Source organism: Alligator mississippiensis, chromosome 4 (genome assembly GCF_030867095.1).
Source record: "Alligator mississippiensis isolate rAllMis1 chromosome 4, rAllMis1, whole genome shotgun sequence".
Classification (NCBI taxonomy): domain Eukaryota; kingdom Metazoa; phylum Chordata; order Crocodylia; family Alligatoridae; genus Alligator; species Alligator mississippiensis.
The window spans coordinates 14,243,781-14,266,230 of NC_081827.1; the positions used below are offsets into that span (position 1 = coordinate 14,243,781).

Here is a 22,450-nt window from a genome sequence, read left to right on the forward strand (position 1 = left end):
CGGGAGCGGCTGATGTATAAAGCCAGGCCTGAAGGATGCGCCCCCTCGGGATCTGCGTGGGGCACCGCGATGCCAGGTCTTTAATATGAAAGGATGGTATTGGAAGCTCAAAATGATAGTCTTTCAGCAAATACAATGGCACGCTGAAAAATTGTGCAAAGACAGGTGGAAATAAGCGTGCAAATAAGTCTTCTTCTGATGCTTTTTATATTGCTCGGTGAGTGAGCGAAACCTGGGTGAAGGCAATCAGGACTCGTAGTAGCGATGATCTCGTTTATTAAACCAACAAGAGTTTTGCAAAAAAAAGCCAACCCTGTTTTTCGTTGCAAGCTTCCGGGCACGAGCGCCGGAGACAAGGTTCAGGGGGAAGAACGGGCGGGGCGGGGCGGGGCGGGGCGGGGCGCGCGAGCGGGGGGCGGGGCGCGGGCAGAGGGGGCGGGGCCTGGGAAACTCCCGGCACAGGCGTCGCGGCGTCAGCTGGGGCAGGGGAAAGGGAAACCGACTGCTTCACAGACCGCCCGCCCGCTGCTGCCCCCCGCACCGCGGGGCCCGCAGGTGAGTGCCCCCGGCCCGGCCCGGGCCTGGGCCCGGGCCCGCCCGGCGTCACGCGGCTCCGACGGGCCCCGGCGTCCGAGCGGGCACCGAGCCGCCTTCGCCCGGCCCCGGCCTCGGCCCCGGCCCCGGCCCCGCCGCGGGGGTCGTGAGGGCAGCTGCTGCCCCGGTGACACGGCCCCGCCCCGCCCCGCCGCCTGCGGCCTCCGCCCTGGCAAATCCACCCACCCACTTACCTACCTGCCGGAGGCGGCCGGGGGGGGGGGTGCACGTGCTCCCCGACGGGACGCCACCCTCGGCGGCTTCTGCTGGTGTCCCCCCAGATTCAGGAGGCACCAGTCACTCGTGCTACCTACCCACCTACCCGCCTATCTACCCACCTACCTGCATACCTGCCTATCTACCCACCTACTAGCCTGCTTACCTACCTGCCTACCCACCAGCCTGCTTACCTACCTGCCTACCCACCAGCCTGCTTACCTACCTGCCTACCCACCAGCCTGCTTACCTGCCTACCCACCCACTCACCTACCTACCTTCCTATCTACCCACCAACCTGCTTACCTACCTGCCTACCTATCTATCCACCAGCCTACTTACCTATCTACCCACCAACCCACCTACCTATGTATCCACCCACCTATCTACATACCTACCCACCCACCAACCTACTTATCTACCTATTTATCCACCCATGCACCCATCTACCCACCTGTCTGTCTACCTCCCTACCTATTTATCTACCCACCCACCTATCTACCTACCTACCTATCTACCTGCTCACCTATTTTAATGAAACCAAAAAGGAGTTCCCCGGGGCCGCCTTAGGACGTGGTTTTCACGCTGCAGTCCTCAGACCCCTGGGGGCTGCAGACAGCCCTTTCTCACCCACCTTGCAGACAATGGTCAATCCAAGAGTAAGGGGATCCCTGTACTTGCAGTCCAAAGGGGCCCGCATCTCTAAGTGAAATATTTTTAGGGTAGAGCACATTAAAAAGGCTGAAAACCGCTGCCGTAGGGGAATCCAGTCCTGCCCCTGACAGCCTTTGTGCTATTATGTGGCAGCCCCTCTGCCCCTGCCTGGGGAGGCGGCAGCGGGGAGATTCCTGCCAGAGTCTGTTCATCTGAGCCTCCCCGTTCCCCAGCACTGAGAATGCCCTTTGCAGCCTGCTTCAGTCCTGGGAGGCCTCAGTGCAAGAAACGTGAGGCCTGACTTACCTCCAGGATGTTCCTCCACTCCTGTAACACCACAGAAATGCAGTAGAAACAGGCCCTGTGACATGAACTGGCCATGACTCTGCAAAGTTGAACCATTTTTTCCCAGGGGTTTCCTGCTGGGAGCATATAACTGCCTCGGCTGCTATGGGCACGGCTGCCTGAACAGTTCCCTCTGAACTTGTTGCTGTTTACTTATCTAGTTGTTGTTCTACATTAACTGGATTTAGGGGCCATAGTTTTGCAGAGCTGAAGGACAAGGGGGTTAAAATCCAGAGTAGAGAAAGCAATTAAAGATAAGCAACAAAGGGAAGGATTAGAGGAAGGATGAAAGCAAAGAGAAAAATACTTATCTTGCAGTGAGCAAATCTAAAACTTGCTTTGGGGATCTGGGGATGGCATGGGGCATCATTGCAAGCCTGGTTCATTTTGCAGAGACTATGAAGCCAGCTCTGAAATCTCTCTTGACTTCCAATTAACAGCAGTTCTTGAAGAAGGGAGGCAGGGTAATGCTGTGAATTAGGCCCAGGCCTTGGGCTTGGTAGGCTTGGCTCCCATCCTTGGCCCTGCCAACTGTTTCTTGAATGACTGGGCAAGTTGCCACCCTTCTGTGCGTTTCAGATGTGGCTACTGCTCTCTCTCATCAAGTGCTTTGACTTCTATGAATAAAAAGCAGAGTGAAATATAAGAATAAAGTAGCAGTATTTTCCCTTCCTGGAAGCAGGCTTGCAGCCCTGGGTAGCTTGTTTCCTGGCTTTAATAATTAACTCATTGCTCATTATTGCAGTTCTGACAGACAGTCTGCCCTTGGCACTTGGCTGCGGCCACAGCTACTGGAGCACTTGGGAGTTCTGCTCAAGGAAGAAAAAGAAACGTGCTGTAGTAAAACACAGCCAGATGTTGAGAGCAAAGGAGGGTGCCTGCTTTAGGAAGGGAACAGGAGGGAAGGAAATACAGGGCCGACTGCAACTGGTCTATGAACTCCTTTGGAGCGGTTGGGGAAGGGGAAGAGGAAATTTTTGGTTGGTTTGGTTTAGATCAAGTAGGCAAGGATAATACATGAGCATGAGGTAGAAGAGAGGGCTTCCACATCATGGAGCCCACCGTAGGTGATACCTGAATTTGAAAGTTCTGGTCTAAGTGCTAGTGTGGCCTCCATGTGGCAAAAGGTTAATGAGCCAGAGCTGAGTTTTGTGCTAGAAACTAAATTGGTAAAGTCTGCATGCAACGTTTTGGAGCGCTGAGACGCTTGTATATCACAGCAGGGCAGAGGTATCCAGTTAGGGGTGGGTAATTATTTGGGCCCACAGGCCACATAGGGAGTTTTGGTGAGCTGTCACAGGCCGGGTCAGCACCCTGCCCCAACTCCCTGCACACCCCTACTCACGATCCACTCCCTGCACACCCCTGCTCACTGAATCCGTGGCCGTTGCAAGGCTGCGTGGGCAGCAGATTGCAATTCTGCCACAGGCCTCAGTCCCAAGATCCTGGGGTCTCCTCGGCTCTACCCACCCATCTTGATTCTGGATGCTGCTCCCCGCTGGTCTGCAGCCCCATCCCAGCCACCAAGCCAAGCACCCTGCCTGTGCTGATCCCAACCTGGGCAGATGGGGTGTGGGGCAGTTGAGCTGGGTGCCTGGGCAGTGGGACCAGGTCTGGCAGCTGTAGCAGCTGGAAAGAGCCGCCACTGCTGTGGCGGAAAGCTAGTCTGGCTGCTGCACTGCCCAGCTCTGTTGCGCGGGGGGGGGAACAGACGAACAACTGGCCACATGTGCCATGACCCATACTGCCCCTGCACCTGGCCTGGGCAAGACAGAGGGACTTGCCATGGGCTGGACAAAATCCCTTGGTGGGCTGGATCCGGCCTGTGGGCCATATTTTGCCCACTCCGGTATAAATTGATCTGTGGCTTGATGTTAGTGTGAGATGTACGTCATTGGGTTTTTTTGGTGCACAGCCTTGCAGCAGGAGACTGACTCTCTCTGTCTGTTAATCTTATAATAGTTGCTGCTGTGATGTCCAGCTGCCCTGCTGAAAATGGGAAGTGCCCCAACAGTGAAATGGAAAATGGCACCCATGACATGGCCCCCTCTACGTTCAGCATGTACACCCCAGAGGAGATGGTGCAGCAGATGAAGGAGCTGATTACAGAGAATAATGAGTTAAAAGGTAAATGAAATGGAGCGGTCTGATTCTGCCTTGCATGAGTACCTTGTGTTGTGACTTGCACCTTTGTTAAAAAAAAAAAAAAAGTCTATAGGATAGAGATTCTCCACTCCATTGCTCTTTTGTGGTAATATTTTACACCCACTCAGTACTTCTTATGAATTACTAATTACATGAGTTTCAAGAAGTGATACTTTTAAAAGTTTTTTAGCTCAGTGCTACACATAAGAAATGCATTAGGAGAGACTCTTGCTATAGCCTAGAGAGAGCAACATGTAGTTCATCACATGGGTTAGAAAATGTCAACTTCATATTTGGGTGTACACACCCAAACATCATTTTTTCAGCATCTTGCAAGCTGCTCATTCTGGAAGACCCTCCTCACTGAGGTTTATCCTCTACTTGTTAGTTCATTGAAATTAGAAAACGGGAATGGATGAAATAACGAGAGTCATCTTCCTGCCCCACAGCAGGATCAAGGACCCCAAGTCATTCCTGACCAATATTTGTCTAATCTGTTCTTTAAAACCACCCATGAGGGAGATTCCACAAACTTAAAATTTTTAATAACTTAACCTATAAACCGGTGTCTTCTGGTTTCAAGGCCCTCATAGCTCTAAAAGGTCTAAGAGGTGTCAGGGATGTCCTGAGTCATTAAGGTTCAAAACTAAATAGGGTCAGGCATTGCAATCTGTGACTCCAGCTAGTAGATCTCCCCTGAATTGGAACTGGTAGCTCAGAGGCAGTCCCCTAGGCTCCTGTATAGCAGGGGGAGAGTTAGATACCTCAAAACAAGCTCCACAAAAAACAGCACACTGAGCAGGGAGCTGACTAAACTGGCCAATAACAAAATGCTGAGGTGAAGGATGCTTCTCAGTGCAGCCAGGACCCTCCTACTACTTGGGAATTCACAGCCTGTACGCTCTGCTGAAGCTAGGTGTTTCTTTCCAAAATGGAGTAGAAGGTGACTCCTTTCTACTAGAAGTACAGACGGAAGAGGAAAAGTTGGTGCCCCTTCTGCACCTTAAACACTAGTTTGACAGAACACTAATTCAAGAAGTAGTAGCCTTGGGTTCAATTCTGCACCCTGCTTGAGAGGATTCAAATCCCAAAAGAGTGCCTGTACCACAAACCTACAGGCTCTTCTGGGTTGGGGACGTTGTCAAGCCTCCCTTTTGAAGGTGTTTCATTGTGCTTGGAAAGATTCACTAGGTCAGAAAGTAGGGAAGAAAAGGGTAGAGTAAGCACAACTCCCCCAAATGGTTAAGCCCAGGCAGAGGAGCTTTCCCAGGTAGAGGAGGGTCCTGAATCCAGCTCTTGCACAGCCTGGGGGAATGCTCTACACATTGAGCCATCATTTAAAAAAAAAAAAAAAAAGACAATGGTACCATCTCCTCTGTTCTGAAAGAAATCCATGTTCATCACTGCATTTTGCGTGGTGCCCAATCTAGTAGGCACGTTCACGGAGGGCATTTATACACATGCTCTGGGAGTTGCGGGGAGTGAGGGGGGGGATGCTTTGATTAGAATGGCTCCGAGAGCAACTCTGATTAAAGCGCCCAGAGCATCTTGTGTCTCAGTGTCCCTGTGCTGAAAAATGGCAGCGGGGGTTTAACTAAAGTTTTTTGAGCAAGCTTTAGTTAAAGTGCCCCCACCGCCGTTTTTCAGCTTAGGGATGTTAATACAAGAGATCCTGGAGTACAGTAATTGCCACGCTCCAGGAGACTTGACTAATTCAGTAATTACAGTGCATTGGAGCAGCCTTGCTGCATGTGTATAGGTGCCCGGATTGCCTTCAGATGAGAGGAACAAACATGTTCCAGAAAATGTGGATTCCCCACAGAGCTGGGTGCTCGGAGCTGTGTTATCCAGTCTGCAGGGCCCCCGATGGGTCTCAAAATTTGACCAGTGGGATAAGGGGGACATTGGGGTGGAATGTGACTGTGTTAATTACCACTCCCCAGCTGCCAAATTTCTGGACCGAAGGAGAGTCCTGTAGGCCAAATGACGGCATAGCCCCATGTACTAGATCAGGCAGTTCAGGGTCCATTCTGGGCTTGTGGGACTGAACCCTACATGCTGACCCTATATGGGAATCGTCCTATAGGGCCAAAAGGTTGAGCAGCACTGCCGTGTGAGATGAACACTGAGCTGTTCAGCCCTGCCAGTACATTGGAGGTGTTTCTGAACATACATTGAAGTAAAACTTTCAAGTATTTCAAAATCAAGAAGGGCCTGTCTTTGAGTCTGTCAGAAGTTTCCATGTAACTAAAAATATTTGTCTTCATGTGTTGACATGGAATTTAAGGCTGAAGACAATATGTTGAGTCCTGGGCAACACTATCTTTAGTATAAAGGATACTTTTTTTCTTGATTTATGATTTTTGTAAGGGTAAAAGCAGTTTGAGGTCTTTATCTGTACTTATTAACTTTTTAAAAGAGAAAGCTGTTTTTCCTAACATTGACCCTGAGACCGTGGGATGGACTTAAATATAAACTGACCATAGATATGAAAGTAAAACAGGGCTTGCTGTTGTCTGTCAACAGAAAACTGACTAGATACAAGAGAATGGGGAAACTAACTGTCCACGCTGTGTTTTTAAAAGCACAGAATTAACTAGGGAAAAAGTAGCAGTAATCTTAAGTAAATTTGGGATGTTTTGAGACAGAAAACTGACTTTCAGGTTGGCAGTCTCACTCCAATTCAGAAATCTTTGGAGTTTAGATGTACAATCCCTGACTGTGTCTAATATAACAGGTATAGTATAGTAATAGTTATCACTGCTATTGTATTATATTACTGTTATAATATAGTAATAGTTATTGCTGTTTGCATTATAATATCTTAGCCCACAAACTCTACTTTCCTTTGGACTGATCACTTTTTTAATTTTAAGAAAAAACTAACACTGCCCTTGAATACATGTGTTCTTCATACCAAAGTCAGTGGAAGCTGTGTTTTATATCTGAGGGTATAATTAGATACTAAATAATCTTTCATACAGAGTATTAAAATGTCAAGATTATCCACCCAAGTTAGAGGGGAAGGAGCAAGTTCAAGAACGTGTCTGATTCTCCACTGTCTTCATCTTTTCATTGTCATTGACACTAGCACGAATTGGGTGTAGAGCTCTCCCATTCTTCTGGGGTAGTTTTGCATCCACATTGTGCAAGTGTCAGTATTTTCCCTCCAGGTGCAAGGCAGAGAAGTGAGCTCTGTGCCCTGGCATAGCAATAACCCATAGAGATAGCACAAAGTTGTGCTTTAATATTGGTAATAATAATCTTTGTTAAAACACGAGAGGTTTCCCAACAAAGTCAGCATCCTTTTGGGTTTCCTGTGTTAATACATATGGTAAAGGAATGCTTGCTTCAGATCACTGCCCAGCTAAATACGTTCTGCTTTACCTTCTGGCCCAGCAGCCTCCTGTATTAGAGGCCAGATATCAGCATACACTGATGTTTGTGTGTTTGAACACTCTCTAGAAGCCATGAAACTACATAACCAAGCGATGAAGGATCGGTATGAGGAGCTCTCTGTATGGCGAGAGAAACAGAAGGAGGAGCGTGAGTTTTTTGAGTCCAAGTTCAAAGAAGCTAAAAATTGCTTACAAGCCAAGTGTGTTGAAAATGAGGAGCTGAGGAAACAACTTCAAAACTTAAAAGAGAGAAAGGAAGGACCTGAAATGGTAATTTAAGCACCATCTATTTATTCAACTCTGTAGTTTTTTTTAAGAAAGGGGGAGCATTCATACCACTGTCATGCTGTACATTTATTTGATGTTCTGCAAAGATAACTGACTCCTTTCAGCTTTGGGTGTGTTCCACAACTCTGAAAATTAAGTCACAGGAAATAATCAGAAGGTGAAGAGTTTCAAATAAGTCACTAGCTTTCTATTCTCTGCTTTGCTATTTTTGTGTGGGGGCCGTTTCTCACTCTTAACTTTTGGATTTTATTTTCTAGTTAGTTTCTATTTCTTGTGTACTCATGTTGTGCTCTTGTGTTTGGATTTTCAATATCACATGAAAATATTTAACCAAAAAAACCTTCCATCTCATTATTTTTAAAGTCATGAAAGTAATTCTGTTCTTATTAAGTCAAACTTTGTCCTATAACACTCATGTTTGGAGTTAGACTAAACCTTGTTTATCCCTGTTTGTAACTGGGTGGTTGGTAATGGGGCACCTAGACAGAGATTGAATGTAGTTTGTAGTGTCATGCTGGAGGATGGTAATGAAGAATCCTGTTCAAAATCCTGCTTTGTGCTCAGATTAGGCACTTGGAGAGAGATTTGCTTCTTGACACGTTTAACCTTTATTAAATTCATGCCTTCAGTCCTGAAGCAATCTCAGCGTTAGGGATGTAGAATCTATGTTCTTGGAGACAGATTATCCTACATCTGCCCAGTACAGCATCTTTCCTTGAAGACTCTGGTTCTAGCCACTCTTGGAGGCAAGATACTGAGTATATAGATGGATCGTGGCCTCTACCATGTAAATCAGGGGTGGGCAAAATGTGGCCCGTGGGCCAGATGCGGCCTGCCAGGCCATTCTGTCCAGCCCGCAGGGCCCTTAAAAAATTTAGAAAATTAATATATATCCGCCCCTGGCTGCCTTTCATGCAGCCCTCACTGGCTTGCCAAAACTCAGTAAGCGGCCCTCTGCCCAAAATAATTGCCCGCCCCTGATGTCAGCAGACTCAGGTGAACAGCATTTACATGCTCCGGAGGGAGAAATTTGTTTGGTGAGGCTGCTCTGGGCTTGTCCTCGGTGCCTGCTCTCAGACCAGATGAAAGCCCATGGTTCTTGAGCAGGTGCTGGGGATGAGCTCAGACGAGAAGTGAGTACGGCTGTGGGTAGGCTCCTGAGTTTGCTAAGTTCTATATCCATTGCAGCATTTAGGGCTGAGGAAGCAAACCTATTCATTTCACTTCTCAAACCCTTTTCTAAAGCAGCACTGTCCAGTCAAGGCTGGCCCCAAATTATTATTTTAAAAAAATCTTCCATGGAGAGGCACGTTCCTTGACTTTGATTAGGTTTTTGGTTTTTTTTCCTGTGGAAACTTTGTTCAAGAAAGCAATCCAATATTCTCAAAACCACACGTGCAAATTTCGTCGTGCAGCATTTTGCCGGTGTAGAAGAGCAGACTAGTGATGAGTCTGTTTTAGTTGTCTTCACCTACAGAGTTGAGAGAGAAATCTAGATTTTCCAGAATTCTTTCCATGTAATCAATCTCTGCTAGAGATATTGTGGTTTTTAACCTGACAAAATGTCATTTAAGCTAAGACTATTCTCCCTTTGAAAGGAATTGCCTTGATTCTAGCCCAAATTCCTTTGAGAGAGAGAGAGAGAGAGAACAAAACTGTCCCTATTTTTCTCGCCCTATCCTTTTACTTTATCTTCTTATTCAAGATAAATTGTAGGCAGATGACCTCATCTGCTTTAGTTGCCATGGGTCACTTATATCACGTGGCCTCCACAGGCTATAAACTCCCAGTGCTTAGATGAGTTTTGAGAGAGAAGCTCCTTCCTTGGCTTTTGTTCTCCTGCTGACTGCTAAAAAGTTACTGCTTCCTTGCTGCAGTAGGCTCCTGCTGCTTCCTCTAAGCATAAAATCTGAGCCACAGAGAGGGGCACAGGCAGAGAAGATGGTACCGAAGGAGGGGCAGTGCCACCATAGCAGAGCCTTGGGAGCTGGGAAAGAGGCAAAGAGAAGAAATAGTTGTGGCAGGGGCTATTTGTGGAGAGGTACCCAGTGTGCTGGAGCCAGAGGTGGGAAGAAGTACAGATGGTGGGAGGGGTTCGGTTCTACCTTCTTGTCCTTTGTACCCTTCATCATAGTGTCCAGATGCTTAAAATAGTCCTGCCTGCACTGAGAGTTGCTGCCGTGAGAGGCCAAGTTAAAAGACACTCGTCCCACTGGCTTAGTTAACTAAACAACACAGTTGGGCCTAGCAACGTAAAGAGCAGTGAACGTTTAAGTCATGGGCCTAATTCTCCTCCTGCTTATGCCAGGGTGGAGTAAAGTTACTCCTGCTTTATGGAGATATTGGCAAGAGGAGTATGGAGGCTTTATTTCCAGATTGTGTTACAGCCTTGCAGGAGATAGTCTCACGGCTGAGTAACCCAGTTTAATGCAGCTTGATCTCAGTGATAGGGGCAAGCCCAGAGCAGTTCTTAATAGTTGTAAACTGAATTTTTGGTGCCTAATGGAATTTTAGTAAATGAAAGGGCATGTAGGATGCTGTTGTATTGTGTTTTCCCTCTGATTCTTGGCTAGCTAATATATTGTGTATTTGGCTTCTGCCCCTGGAAAGGAACTGGCACAGCTGAAGACACAGGTGACACGGCTCCAGGCTGAGAAGGCAGATCTGGTCGCCATTATTTCTGAATTGCAGCTCAAGTTGAATATCTCTGGAGAGGACTCCTTTGTTGAGATCAGGATGATGGTGAGTAACAAGCCTTTCACAGCAATAGGGAGCTGTTTTGTCCATTCAAGGCTGCATATTTTTGCTTCAGGGGCTATCAGTTGGCCTGTATTAGGAATAGTAGCCATTGGGTTTAAGATAATAGGTATTTACTGGAATAATCCCTACTAGCAGTTACAGAGATTGCACAGGTAATTCTCATAGTGTTGAAAATGTACCCTAGAGTGATTAATTTTTATACTAGAAACAATGGTATGCACTAGAAAGGCAAGAAGCACAGGAGACTTTTTTACCACTATTATATATAGGAAGTCTTTTTCCTGGGCCAAAATCCATCAAACCTCAAAGGGGGTGAGTGGCGAAGTGACCAAATTTGTGGATGATAAAATTACCCCCACAAAATGATTCAAAGTGAGAAAGACCAAGGCAGCCTGCAAAGAACTACAGAAGATCTGGCACAATTAAGCAAATAGGCAAATAAATGGCAGATGAAAGTCGATGTAGATAAGTGCGAAGTGATGCAAGTCAAGTTGGTCCTGAGGCTACTGCAAATGTTGGGGCACCTTAGATGCTGTAACAACCTTCCTAGGTTAGTTGAGTTGCTTTATATATTAGCGATTCTTTGGGCAAAGTGACCTGGCAGCGCCCATGTCCTCTCCAGGTATGGAGCTCATCTGCCCTTTGACAGGTCCCATTTTAAGTCGTGCTGGGTGTTCATTCCCCCTCCGCCCTCACCCAGGCCAGCCCAGTTGGGGCACTGGTTTAGTTGCCAAGAACCCAACCGTGGAACAGGCTGTACTAGTTTACATGGTACCAGATAGCAGACCGAGAGGCCTGGTCTGACTTTTGGGTTCTGTATGTGTGAATTTGCTCTTCTGTGATGATCCTTTTTATACCAAAAATTTGTTATATGCAAGGTAAATTCACCCTTATGCTTTATCAGTGTGGTGGAAGCCCATAGTTGGCTGCTTTGTGCAGTGCATTGTGGGAGTGATGCACACCAAAATATAGTCTCCCGTGTGGATCTGTGCTCCTCACTTGTTGTGTGCGACACGTGTTTCTGTAGTTGCCGTCCCTATTATGATAGTGCCCTGTGCTTGTATGAACTGTCTGCTGTTGGCAAGCACCAAAATTTTCTTGTAAAAGTGGGAGAAATGGGTTTGGGGGTCAGTAAGGTCGAGGTCTTGGAAAGTATCCCTATTCGTTACATTGTAAAGTAGACTCCTTTCATGTGAATTCACATTATGCACAGTTTTCCAGGAATGCACGTACAGCAAAAAAGCAAGGGAAACCTGTACATACAATATGATGAATTCTACATTAGCTGCTACCACACAGGAAAGTTCACTAAAAATATCCTATTGGTGCTCAGCAACCATCAAAAAGGCAAGCAAAATGTTAGGGATTGTTAAGGGAATTGTAAACAAAAGTGAAAGTATCATCATGCCCCTTCATAAATCTATGATGTGTCCACACCTTGAATACTGTGCCCAGTTTTGCTCCCCATACCTCAAAAAAGACAGAGAAGAACCAGAGAAAGGCAACAAGGATATTTAGCGGTATGGAGGGCCTTCCATATGAGGAGAGACTACAGAGGCTAAGGCTATTCCATTTAGAGGTCATAAACTAGTAGGTAATAAGTTTAAAACTATCAAAAGTAAGTTCTTTTTCACACAGCATGTAATTAATCTATGGAACCCGTAGCTACCAGATGTTGTGAAAGCTGACAGTTTAGCCAGATTCAAAAATTGGACAAATGCTTGGAGGAAAGGGGCATCAGTAGCTGTTGATCATGGGAGACAGGGGTACAGCATCTGAATCAGAACTTCCTAGACCTTAAATGCTGGAAGCTGCAAGTGAGAGAGGAACCATGGAAAAAACCCTGTTCCATCTCCCTTTCAGCATCCACTCTGTGTGACACAAGATACTGGCAAAGTGGACCTATGGTTTGACCCAGTAAGTGGCAGTCCTTATGGTCTTATGTTCTTATGACCTTGGCCACTTTCATGGCAACAGGTTCTTGTCTGTAAGAAGTATTAGAAATGTGAAATTGAGAAGGTTTTTGATTAAGCCCCATTCACTGAGTTTCTAGATTTGCTAAGGAATGCTGCAAGCTGGGTGCATGGCCCTTGACTTCAAGTTGGAAGGTATTGTGTTCTGGATTGGCAAAGAAAAATGGGCCTGTATGGGAGGACAAGAGAGGTACTTACTCAAAATCATCTTTAATCTTAATGACTTTGCCAGTTACTGCCTGGTTTCTAATTTACTCCTTATGGGTTAGTAACTAGGGAAGATGGTTGGGAGAGCCACTGTTCACTGTTTGAGTAAGCAGGGCACATCAGAGATTTCATTTTAAAAATTTCCAAACTAGAGATGGATTTCCAAGGCCTTGTGTACTTTTATTGTGAAGATGCAAGGTTTCCTCACCTTTCCCTGAATTTTAAAAGTGAATGACATAGAAGCATGCTCCCTGGCTGGATGAAATTTGAAACTACCAAAGCTAATACTCTTCTCCTTTAACAGGAAGGAGAAGTGAGCAGAGCTTTAAGAGAAAATCAAGATATTAATAGACAAGGAACGAGTGACGTGGCTGCCTTCATGTATGTGGATTCTGGTTCTATTGGGAGTCTGCCTCTTTTAGACATTTTAAAGAAAATTGTCAGTCTGATTAAGATGTATCAGATACTGTGCCTGAGTGCTGGACTGCCCACCCCCACTCCCCAATTGCTGAACTTTTACTCTTCATAGATTTAGACAGCTAATACTATTACGGTTTCCAGCTTGGAGGCTGCCCAACTGAACAGCAAGCACCAGCTTACAGAATTACAAAGGACATGACTGCTGGATTTATGGTTTGGCCTTCCCCATTACATGGGAAGATGATACACGCAAGCCAGTGTGATTGGAGATGAACAAGTTGCGTTCCATAGACAGGCTTTTCTTGTGCTCCTGTTTCCAGGACACGCAGTAGTTTATGGCACTACTTCACTCAGCACACCATTAAATACTTGTTAGTCAATTAGTATTATGGTCAGTGATTAATATGGACCAGAGAAGCTCTGGTAATTTGACCATGGGACAGGCTTCACTCATGCAAGATGGCATTTGCATTGTGTTTAACATTCAGTGTTATCATATCCTATATTCTCTGAGTTCCTCTTATCTGGTGGAGCTTAAATGTACCACTATGGCCTTATTTGCTGTGAGTTACAGCAGCTGTATTTCTAGTATTCCTAAATCTGTAGCTTTGTTCCACAATAGAAACCTTAGAATAAGACCATTATCAGATTCAGAGATACAGGATCCTGCTTGTACTGAAGTCAAAACAGAATTAACAATGGGCACAAAAATCCCTTGGCACTGCTGACTGAAGTATGGGTGTTTGTTTGCAACATCTGACTGAACAAAATAGCCCTGCCAGTGGATGTGGGATTTTGACCTTTTCATCTCATAAACTCACTTTGCAGTTTAAGCAACTGCTGTCTCCTGTTATAAAAGCTGGATACTTTTCAGTATTATGCCACATGATTTCTATGTATTCTGTTATATAAAGAATGTATTGTATATGGAAATAAAGAATGTCTGTGTGAGAGAGAGAGAGAGACAGAATGTGTGTGTATTTACATATATGTTCCTTGTATATGTGTTGTGTGTCATGTGTGAACAGCCAGGCATGAACTCCTATGCTACATGCAATGGGAAGATTGTGTCATATCTCTGGAAAGGTGATTTTTTTCTCCCCCTTTTATTTGAAGTGAGGTCTTGGATTTGATGTCATGGACTGCCTTTCCACTAGCATCATGTGACTTCAAAAGAGCATGGAGATAATATATTGCAGAGTTCAGGATTCAAAAAAGAGTATTTTTAATCAAAATTGCCTGTTTTTAATTTTTTTAAATGCCATTTTAGCTGGGGCAGGGGAAACAGTGCTGCATAGAGTTGTGAAATGTTGCATGTTTCCTTGAAAGGGTTAGAAGGAGAGTAGAGGGAGCTATTTTATGAAACTCTCCATCAGGAATAACAATACTTTCAGAGCCCTGAATAAATTCATGAATATTGTTTAAGAGTTTGTTCTTTTTGCATAGATCTAATTAAATGCTAACTGCTTTTCTCTACTCTTGGTGCAAACTCTTGTGGAACAGCTGCACATAACAAGCTGTACTCGGGTTCCTGGATCTGGCACTTTAGGGGACTGCCACCCCTTTAAACTGTTGGGCAAGGCTCAATTTTTGAGGAAGGTCAGTTTGAGGCACATGCTACGCTGCAAGAGGGCTGATGCATAGTTCCATCTGAATATATGGTCCCACTCAGTTTCTCAGGCTTGATAATCTGGTGCACCCCAAATCACTAGTCACTTTTGAAAACTGCCGTGAGTTCTAAGGGACTGTAGTTAATTTGTAACTAACAGTGGGTTTGCTCAATGCAGGGACAAATCTATGGATGAAGTGAAGAATTTGGAATCTGAGGAGCTCACTGTCAGCCAGCTGCTTCATTGTCTCAGAAATGAGACTCAGCAAAGGGAGAGCCTTGAAAAAGAGCTTCAAGAGCACAAGGAGAGGTATGAAATGGGTACACCGCCATTCAGAATAGTTTTGGTTGCTACCTGCCTGTAGCCAGATCTTGGATGTTTGTGTGATCTTCGTGGCAGTGCACAAGATAGTTTGAACAGCTCTGCAATCATGCCATTTTTCTTGGGAATGTCTTTTCTCCCACTCCACCCTCTCCCAGCAAGGGTAAAGGAGAAGGAAACTTCCCTTTCTTGTCTTATTAACTCCCTTAATGCACAGTCCCTTGGGATGCATTTTTGTTGGCCTAGCTGGGTTTGAACTTGCCCCAAATTAAACAAAAACTATGATATGAATATTTGAGGATATGTTTCACCCTACATGTTGCTCATACAGCTTTGCAGTTGTTCAGTGGATTATGCCATTCGTGTGATTCACTTGGTGTGGAGGTCTTGGGTCAGTCACTGTAGAAAATGAGGATGATCGTACTTGTGTTTCAGGCTAAATTCAGTCATATTTTCAAGGCTCTTGGGTACATCATTAAGGAGCTTGTTAGGAGCTCCAAGTTTTAATTCCAGATCCTAAAATGAGTTTCTCAGAGAGACCTGAATGAGGGCCTAACTCTGCTAAGTAGATTGGTGTGATTCTTTAAGTAGTGGAATTTCCTTTGTCTGAGCAGAAGCTTCTAGTTAGAAAGACCTGTCAGACATGTTACAGTATGGCACCTAAGAGAACTTAGAATTGGCTCTCAGTGGCCTTCTAGTAGAGATAACAAGGATTACCTGCATCTAAGGGACTCTCAGAAAAGTGTTAAAACCTCCCTATCTTTTGAAAATATTAATTGAAAAAAAATTGATTTAGAGCTAATCTTTGGAAGAGAGAAATATATTTATACCCATAGGGAAAGGTCTTAGAGAAACAGTTTTGATTTACACTGGCAAATGATCCCTATAGGCAGTGATCCCCATAACTGAATTTCACTGCTTTTCTTTACTGTGAACTTGTCATATAAGTATATAAGTGTTTGTCATATAAGTAATATGACAAACTCATATTATTTGTATGACAGAGTAATTGTATGGCATTATATCATAATATTTTATAATAAGTGTAATATTATATATTTATATAAAAGTAATGTAAGTGTAGATGCGTGGGGGAGGCATAGGCACAATCTGCAGTGTGCTTATGGTTTTGAGTGCTGATGGGTTTGAGTACAGGCTTTGATCCCTTCATGGTTGGCTATACAGGCTTTGAGCCAAATTTGCTTCAGTTTTCAACATGCTTATGGCTTTGAGTTCTGACTCCTATTGGATGTTCTAATGACAGAGTATATTTACATCAACAGTGCATGATTTATGAGTACTACCCATTTTTTCTCATTATCTCCTATCAAATACACGTTGAGACTGACATCATTGGATCTTTGTGTTTCTCAGACTCCTGAAGCTGGAAAAGGCGGCTAGTGATCAACTGGAGATTGGGACTCAAACGGAATGGGAGAACGAAGAAGACAAAAGCTCAGAGACGGTAGGTGCCAGTCATCTGTGGGGGAGTGGCACAAGACATAGATCCTCAGCTGTGCCCACCAAGTATGGAGCAGAGCTCAGGAACTGAACTAAAAAGCACTCTTTGAACTCTTCTGACTCCCAGCTGGTCCTCTTAAAAGTTGTTCTGAATTACTGTACCATCTAAAGACTCTAAGAGATGGTTACAGCAGCCAGATATCAATGGGTCATGTGAAATCCCAGCCATGTCCTATTTCCCCTGACCATGCTCACTGAAGAGAAGATTTAATTGCATCTATTGCCACAAATGCCTTTACTCTCAGGTGATCCCTTCATGGCTGGCTGTACAGGCTTTGAGCCACAATGCACAGGCAGTGCACTATAAAGATCTCGATATTTAGAAAGAGGGTTATTTCTCTCCAGAAATCATGCAATTTTGACGAGCTACATTGTCCCAAAGCCACACCCCTATCTTGAATGCAGATGCAGTCATAAATAGTCCTAATGTTTTTAATTAACGCCTCAAGTTCATACGGAGTCAGCAGAGAACAAAGCATGAGGCTCTTTGACCAGGCTAACAGGTTGGCATCTGAATTCTGCCCAAACTGGAACCTCCACATTGCATATTCAGCCCCAAGTACAGGGAGCTACTGTTATCCAGTCTGAAGGTGACAAACACAGACTGTTTTGTGCAGTTTCAACCAGATGTTTTGTCCATCTCCTGATCTTATTTGGGCATCTGATGTCTTCCTGATGGCACTGGTTGCATCTCTGAAAAAAAAGTGGAAAGCTGGGTTTCCTAAGTGTACTGGTGCTGGCAACAGGGCTCATGTTGTTCCACCATGTCTCCAAGCTGTCTCTTCTCACCAGTGCAGATATTGAAAAAGAGTGGGGGAGTGGCATTGATCACCTGGGGCTCTGCAGGTGAAAGCCCTTGGAGATGAAGAATTACTTCTGTCACCACTCTGGATCTGACTGATGGCATCATAGTACTGCATCTACCTTTTTAAGCTATGTCATGTAGTCAGGGTAACAGTAGCTTGGAAACGGCCTCCATCCATATTTACGAGAAAAGGTGTCTTAAAGGACCCCTGTATTTGTCACTGGGCCATGTCCTAGTCTTAACTACGAAGTGCTCAAGAAGCAGTGTAGTTAAATGATGCTGAAATTTGGGTGTAGCTACTTTCTGTTAATAGGCAGTACTGGGAAGCTGGAGGTAGGGTGATATCTGAGGGGAGCTCTCTACATTGTGTTGACATTTTTTCTTTTTTCTGAGATGTGGGGTAGCCAGTTTTTCTGTGAGGCTGGCAGACTTGCTTCTCAAGAATGTTTTGACTGTGCCCACTTCTAATGGAAGTACATACCTTTTCTTTGGCCAAGTACAGTGTTCAAATGTTACCGGAGGCATCTAGCAGTCTTGTCCATAGTAAGTAACATATGCTGATGGTATTGCTTTCACTTTTAATGCCATGGCCATTTTCTTCTCATACTTGGTTTTCTGCAAAGAAAGATGATGGCTCCTAACTTCTGACTGATACATTCATCCTTGAGCCTGAAATATGGAATCTGATCAGATTAGTTAGTTCACTATGAAATAATCCTGCTGTTGGCTGCTGTTTTGTGGCTGTGATGGCAGAAGGATAGAAGAGTCTTTTGTAGCTTTTATTGAGGTACATTGTGCTGCTGGAGGATAGAATTGGAATTGGGCTTGTAGCCTCTGCCCTTGGTGTCTCACTGATAGTTTTGGAAGAGATGGTAACAGTCATTAGTACGTGATTGTGTCCTACAGTTTTCCAACCGCTTTGACTGTTCCGCGCTTGTAGAGTAAGATGAGAAACTGAAATAACCGTGGGCTAAACAGCTCTGTCACTTCAGTAGCCAGGTGAGGTAGAGGTACAATCGTCATCTAACGTGAGATATTAGGGCAGAATTTCTATGATTATTGCTAGTGGCTGCTTTAATGCTGAAGATCCACTCTAGCACATGCCCAGGCTAGGAGCATGTGGGTGGAATTACATATTTAGAAACTCCATAGATCTGCATGCTCTGCACTTGCATGTTCTTAGGGTGTTTATGTAGAAATTAGTGGTAGAGACAAATAGGCCATGGTAAGGAACAGGTCTTGTTGCTCCTCTGGCATCTACCTCCAGAAGGAAAACCGTGGATTTCTAGTCCCTAGTTTTATACGTAGAAGAATGCATTCTAAGAATTTGGATTCTGAGGTATCTTCTTCATCTGAAGTTGGAGGAGAGAACAAATGTTACAGAACTATTTCCTTTGCCCTTGTCTTTTCCTAGGATCTTATAGCTTGTGTTATATTGTGTTATGATGGGGCTGACTGAGTCTGCAGTGCATACATAATTCCATGTCTTGTCCAGATTCAGATCATGAAAGGTGCTGGTTTTGTTAGACCTTGCAATTGGTAGGTCTCTGAAAAAATCATCTTCCAGTGACAAATATTCCATGTGTTTTACAGTCAAGTGGATAAACAGCTCATGGGAATAGACAGCTCACTGAAATCAGTGTTTTGTCTTGTTCTGTTTTGTTTGGCTCTAATTGCATTTTGCACTATTGTCTGCATGCACTTTTGGGGATGACTAAAATTTATGGTCCATTAACTTGAGAAAAGTTTTACCAAAATGTTTTGTGTGTGATTTGAAGGCCAAATGAGAACCTGAAGCCAGAGGGTCTCCTAAGGAAGATACTCTCTTACAGATATCTGTAGTTCTGCAAGAAATCATTCATCTTCTGGGTTTGTGCCACAGATTTCCCTAGAACCTGGAAGTGAATGGAATTACTGTTTGTTGAACCCTTTCAGAAATATTGTAGCTAAAAGCTTCCTGTTTATGTCGCACCAGTATGTTCTATATCAAAGAATGTAGTGTGTATGGAAAGACTGCTTGGGTTGAGGTTTTTTGCTTGGGTTCAGGTACAATGCAGACATCTGATAAAATCTAGCAACTCCCTACCTCCTGCTACAGCCCTCAGATGAAAATCGAAGAGGCATGAAAAGGGGGCATACCTCACATTACTTCGTGCTGAGCCAACATTCAAGTACCTTCTGATGTTCTACATCTGCTGTCACCTATGTGAAAGTAGCTTATTGATGATAGCAAGTTTCAGGTCTGCTTGGGGATAACTTGTTAACCTATAACAAACAAGCATATTGTATCAGAGGCTGATTCCAATCACTAATTAAATCTTTTTTGGGGGGTGGTGTGCATCTTTAAATTGTAAATTCTTTCAGATGGGAACGTACTACCTTTTCTGTTTGAACAAGACCTAGCACATTATGGCCACTATTGTAAATTTTATAAGATGCTTGTATCTGTCAGATATTGTGGGGAATGTTTTGGGTTTTTTTTTCCCTCCCCATTTTACAAAAGTTTGGGGTGTTCAAAATTAGGATTCATCTATAGCAGGAATGCTTAGTAGTTGTGAAGCCTTTGACAGGGATTCCCTTATTAAACACGGAGCCTACTGATGTTGAAAGTTGTATGCTGTTCTTGCAGGAGAACAGTTTTTGCCTGAGGTAAGCCTCTGACTGTTTTTCAGTTATTCTGTATTACATTGTCTGAGTGTGTGCAATTTTTCCTTCTCAATAATAGGTTGGTAGTGAAATAGAAACTCTGAATCTGCAAGTGTCTGCTCTGTTTAAAGAACTCCAGGAGGCTCACTCTAAATTGAAAGAAGCTGAGCTGATTCAGAAGAAGCTTCAAGAAAAGTAAGGCTCAAGTGTTTGATTGTACTGATGATGATTTTCAGCATTTATAGCATCTTTCTCCTCTGGAGCTCAACTAATTGTATCAACATTAACTGGCAAGCTCTGTGCCAGTTCTTGGAGGTGGGAATATATTAGTTGGGGAATCAGAATCACAGAAACATGGTGGCTCTTATAAGGACTGAGACAGCCTAGTGAACTGGACAGAGCTGGAAATCAAACCCAAAAGGCCTAGTTTTCAGATTGAGTGAACGCATCTATTGAGTGAACGAGACACTAGAAGCGCAGACTAATTCTACTGTGCATTATCACGACATGGTGAAAGCTGTGCTAATGTGCAGTAGAATTAGTCTACAGCGCATTGGCATCATGTAAAAAGTATGCACTGGCACTCCTGTGCAGTATCGTTGATTATGGCGTGTTTAGTACCTGTTATTACAGGTACTAAACTCAATGTACAATAGTTACAGCATGTTCGTGCACATGTAGACATGTCCCATCACACTGTTCTGAGGCTAAAGGGGACCTGTAAAACAAATGCAAATCTGCCCCCCCAACCCCACCTGCAAACAGATTTAAATTCAGGAGAAAACCCCAAAAGACCAAATCTAGCCTTATTCAAATGAACTCTTGGTTCTTTTGAAAATCAGACTTATTTAGATGCATAAAAAGAGGCTATCAATGTAGGCACTTATTTTTTGAACTTTCAGACAAGCTCCAATCTCCTTGTGAATGTATAATCTGAGGAAACGAGGCTTTGGTTCTCTAGCTTTATCTTCTGATGTCTGTGTATGGGTTTTTCTTTCATCAGTCTTCATAAAACAAGCTTTGTGGGTAAATTTAATCACAACTAAAGATTTGCTTTGTATGATGCCCATTATGACAACTCCATCAAGAGAGTGAGATGGGGAAATATAAGCACTCTCCTTTTTTCTTCTGTCAGGTGTCAGATTCTTGAAAGAAAAAGCGCTGCTGTGTCAACAGATCAGGATGAGAAGCAGCAGCTCTTGTACACCATCAAGAAGCTGGAGCTGCAGGTGGAGAGCATGCAGTCAGAAATTAAGCTGGAACAAGCCAAAACACAAGAAGAAAAGTGAGTGTGAAACAGTGGTGTGCTTTGAAGAAATGGGGTCAGGGTAAAGGGAAAAACTATAGAGAAAAAAAAGTTCAAAATGGAGCTGAACCTCAATAATTGCTGTGTGCGCTCATATGTTCTTTTTCATTAAACAGCCATGTGCTGCTGGAGGTGAGCTAGTGGTGGATCTCCTCAGTCTGGGAGGTTGGAGTCTCTGCAGTAAGCCCAAACTGGAGCTTCTCATGCAGAGTCCCAAACTTGGGGGAAATCAAGTTTTGAACTCTGCCATGTGGTGATCTCTAGCATATCCAAACAAATGAGACAGATGCACAGGGAGAGAGACTTATAACGCAGTAGCATCACTGGAGGCGTGTGACCAGGGCAACAGCTCCTGGAATCCATTTTGAGGGAGGGCAAGTATAGCAGTGATAACTGCTGCTGCCCCAGCTACTGCCTCTGCGCTTGGCGCCAACGTTGCTTGTTACACCTCTGGTATACAACATAAAAGTGTAAAGCAAAGGATATGATTGCAGCACACAGCATGTGCATTACACAACTGGGGAGGAAAAGGTAGGGTGAGGCTGAGATGAAAATACTGCTGGGTAAGGGGAAGCAAAGGATGGAGCAAGCAGCCAATCAGCAAAGAACTTGACAGGCAGTTTTCTCAGCCATAAAAAGTTCTCTGCATATCAGCTGGGGCTCATTCTGCTTCTGGTGGATTAAACCTGGGGGAAAGATAGGTTTGTTAGAGGTGAAAACAATGTGAAAGTGGGAACAGGTAGAAAAATTTAGCAAAAAATGAAGATGGTAGAGGGATCAATACAGACCTCTTTTTTTCCCTCCCTCTCCTCCCCCCACCCCCCTTCAACAGAACAAAGTGTGCTGCCGTGCAGGAAGCATACAGCAAGCTCCTTCCTGAATTCACTGATGCATTGAGCACAGTTGAAGAACTGAAAAGCAAAGAGGTAATTTGGTCATGAAAAGAAACTACAGTGATTTTTTTTGGGGGGGGGGGCAGAGAATCTGTAATAACAATTCTGTGACTGAGAGCTTCAGTTTGCCATCTAGACCACCTGTCAGAGCACTGTAGACTTTTGTGATCATTGGCAAAGGCAGACCTTAAAGTCTCCTGTTTCAGGAAATACAGGTGTCACCATTTCAATCTTCCTTCTGCTGTGCTAGTGCTGATCTCTGTGTTAGGCTGTCATTAGTGTTCCACATTCTCAGTTTTTATTTAAAAAAAACAAAATCCGGGAATTTTTCAGGGTTTCTCTTCAAAA

General features: G+C 44.3%; 1 protein-coding gene across 3 annotated transcripts in view; it reads left to right on the forward strand.

Annotated features, from left to right (window-relative positions):
* The first annotated feature begins 423 nt into the window (after positions 1 to 423).
* OPTN (optineurin) overlaps positions 424 to 22,450 on the forward strand; it is a 28,096-nt gene continuing 6,069 nt past the window's right edge. For all 3 annotated transcript variants that reach the window (XM_059725789.1, XM_059725790.1, XM_059725791.1), the window contains exons 1-10: positions 424 to 555; positions 3,772 to 3,936; positions 7,420 to 7,622; positions 10,251 to 10,382; positions 12,885 to 12,961; positions 14,788 to 14,919; positions 16,306 to 16,396; positions 19,983 to 20,098; positions 21,039 to 21,188; positions 22,042 to 22,135. In XM_059725789.1, coding sequence (XP_059581772.1) covers positions 3,783 to 3,936; positions 7,420 to 7,622; positions 10,251 to 10,382; positions 12,885 to 12,961; positions 14,788 to 14,919; positions 16,306 to 16,396; positions 19,983 to 20,098; positions 21,039 to 21,188; positions 22,042 to 22,135 — 1,149 coding nt within the window. In that variant the 5' untranslated portion in view covers positions 424 to 555; positions 3,772 to 3,782. The remainder of the gene's footprint in view (positions 556 to 3,771; positions 3,937 to 7,419; positions 7,623 to 10,250; positions 10,383 to 12,884; positions 12,962 to 14,787; positions 14,920 to 16,305; positions 16,397 to 19,982; positions 20,099 to 21,038; positions 21,189 to 22,041; positions 22,136 to 22,450) is intronic.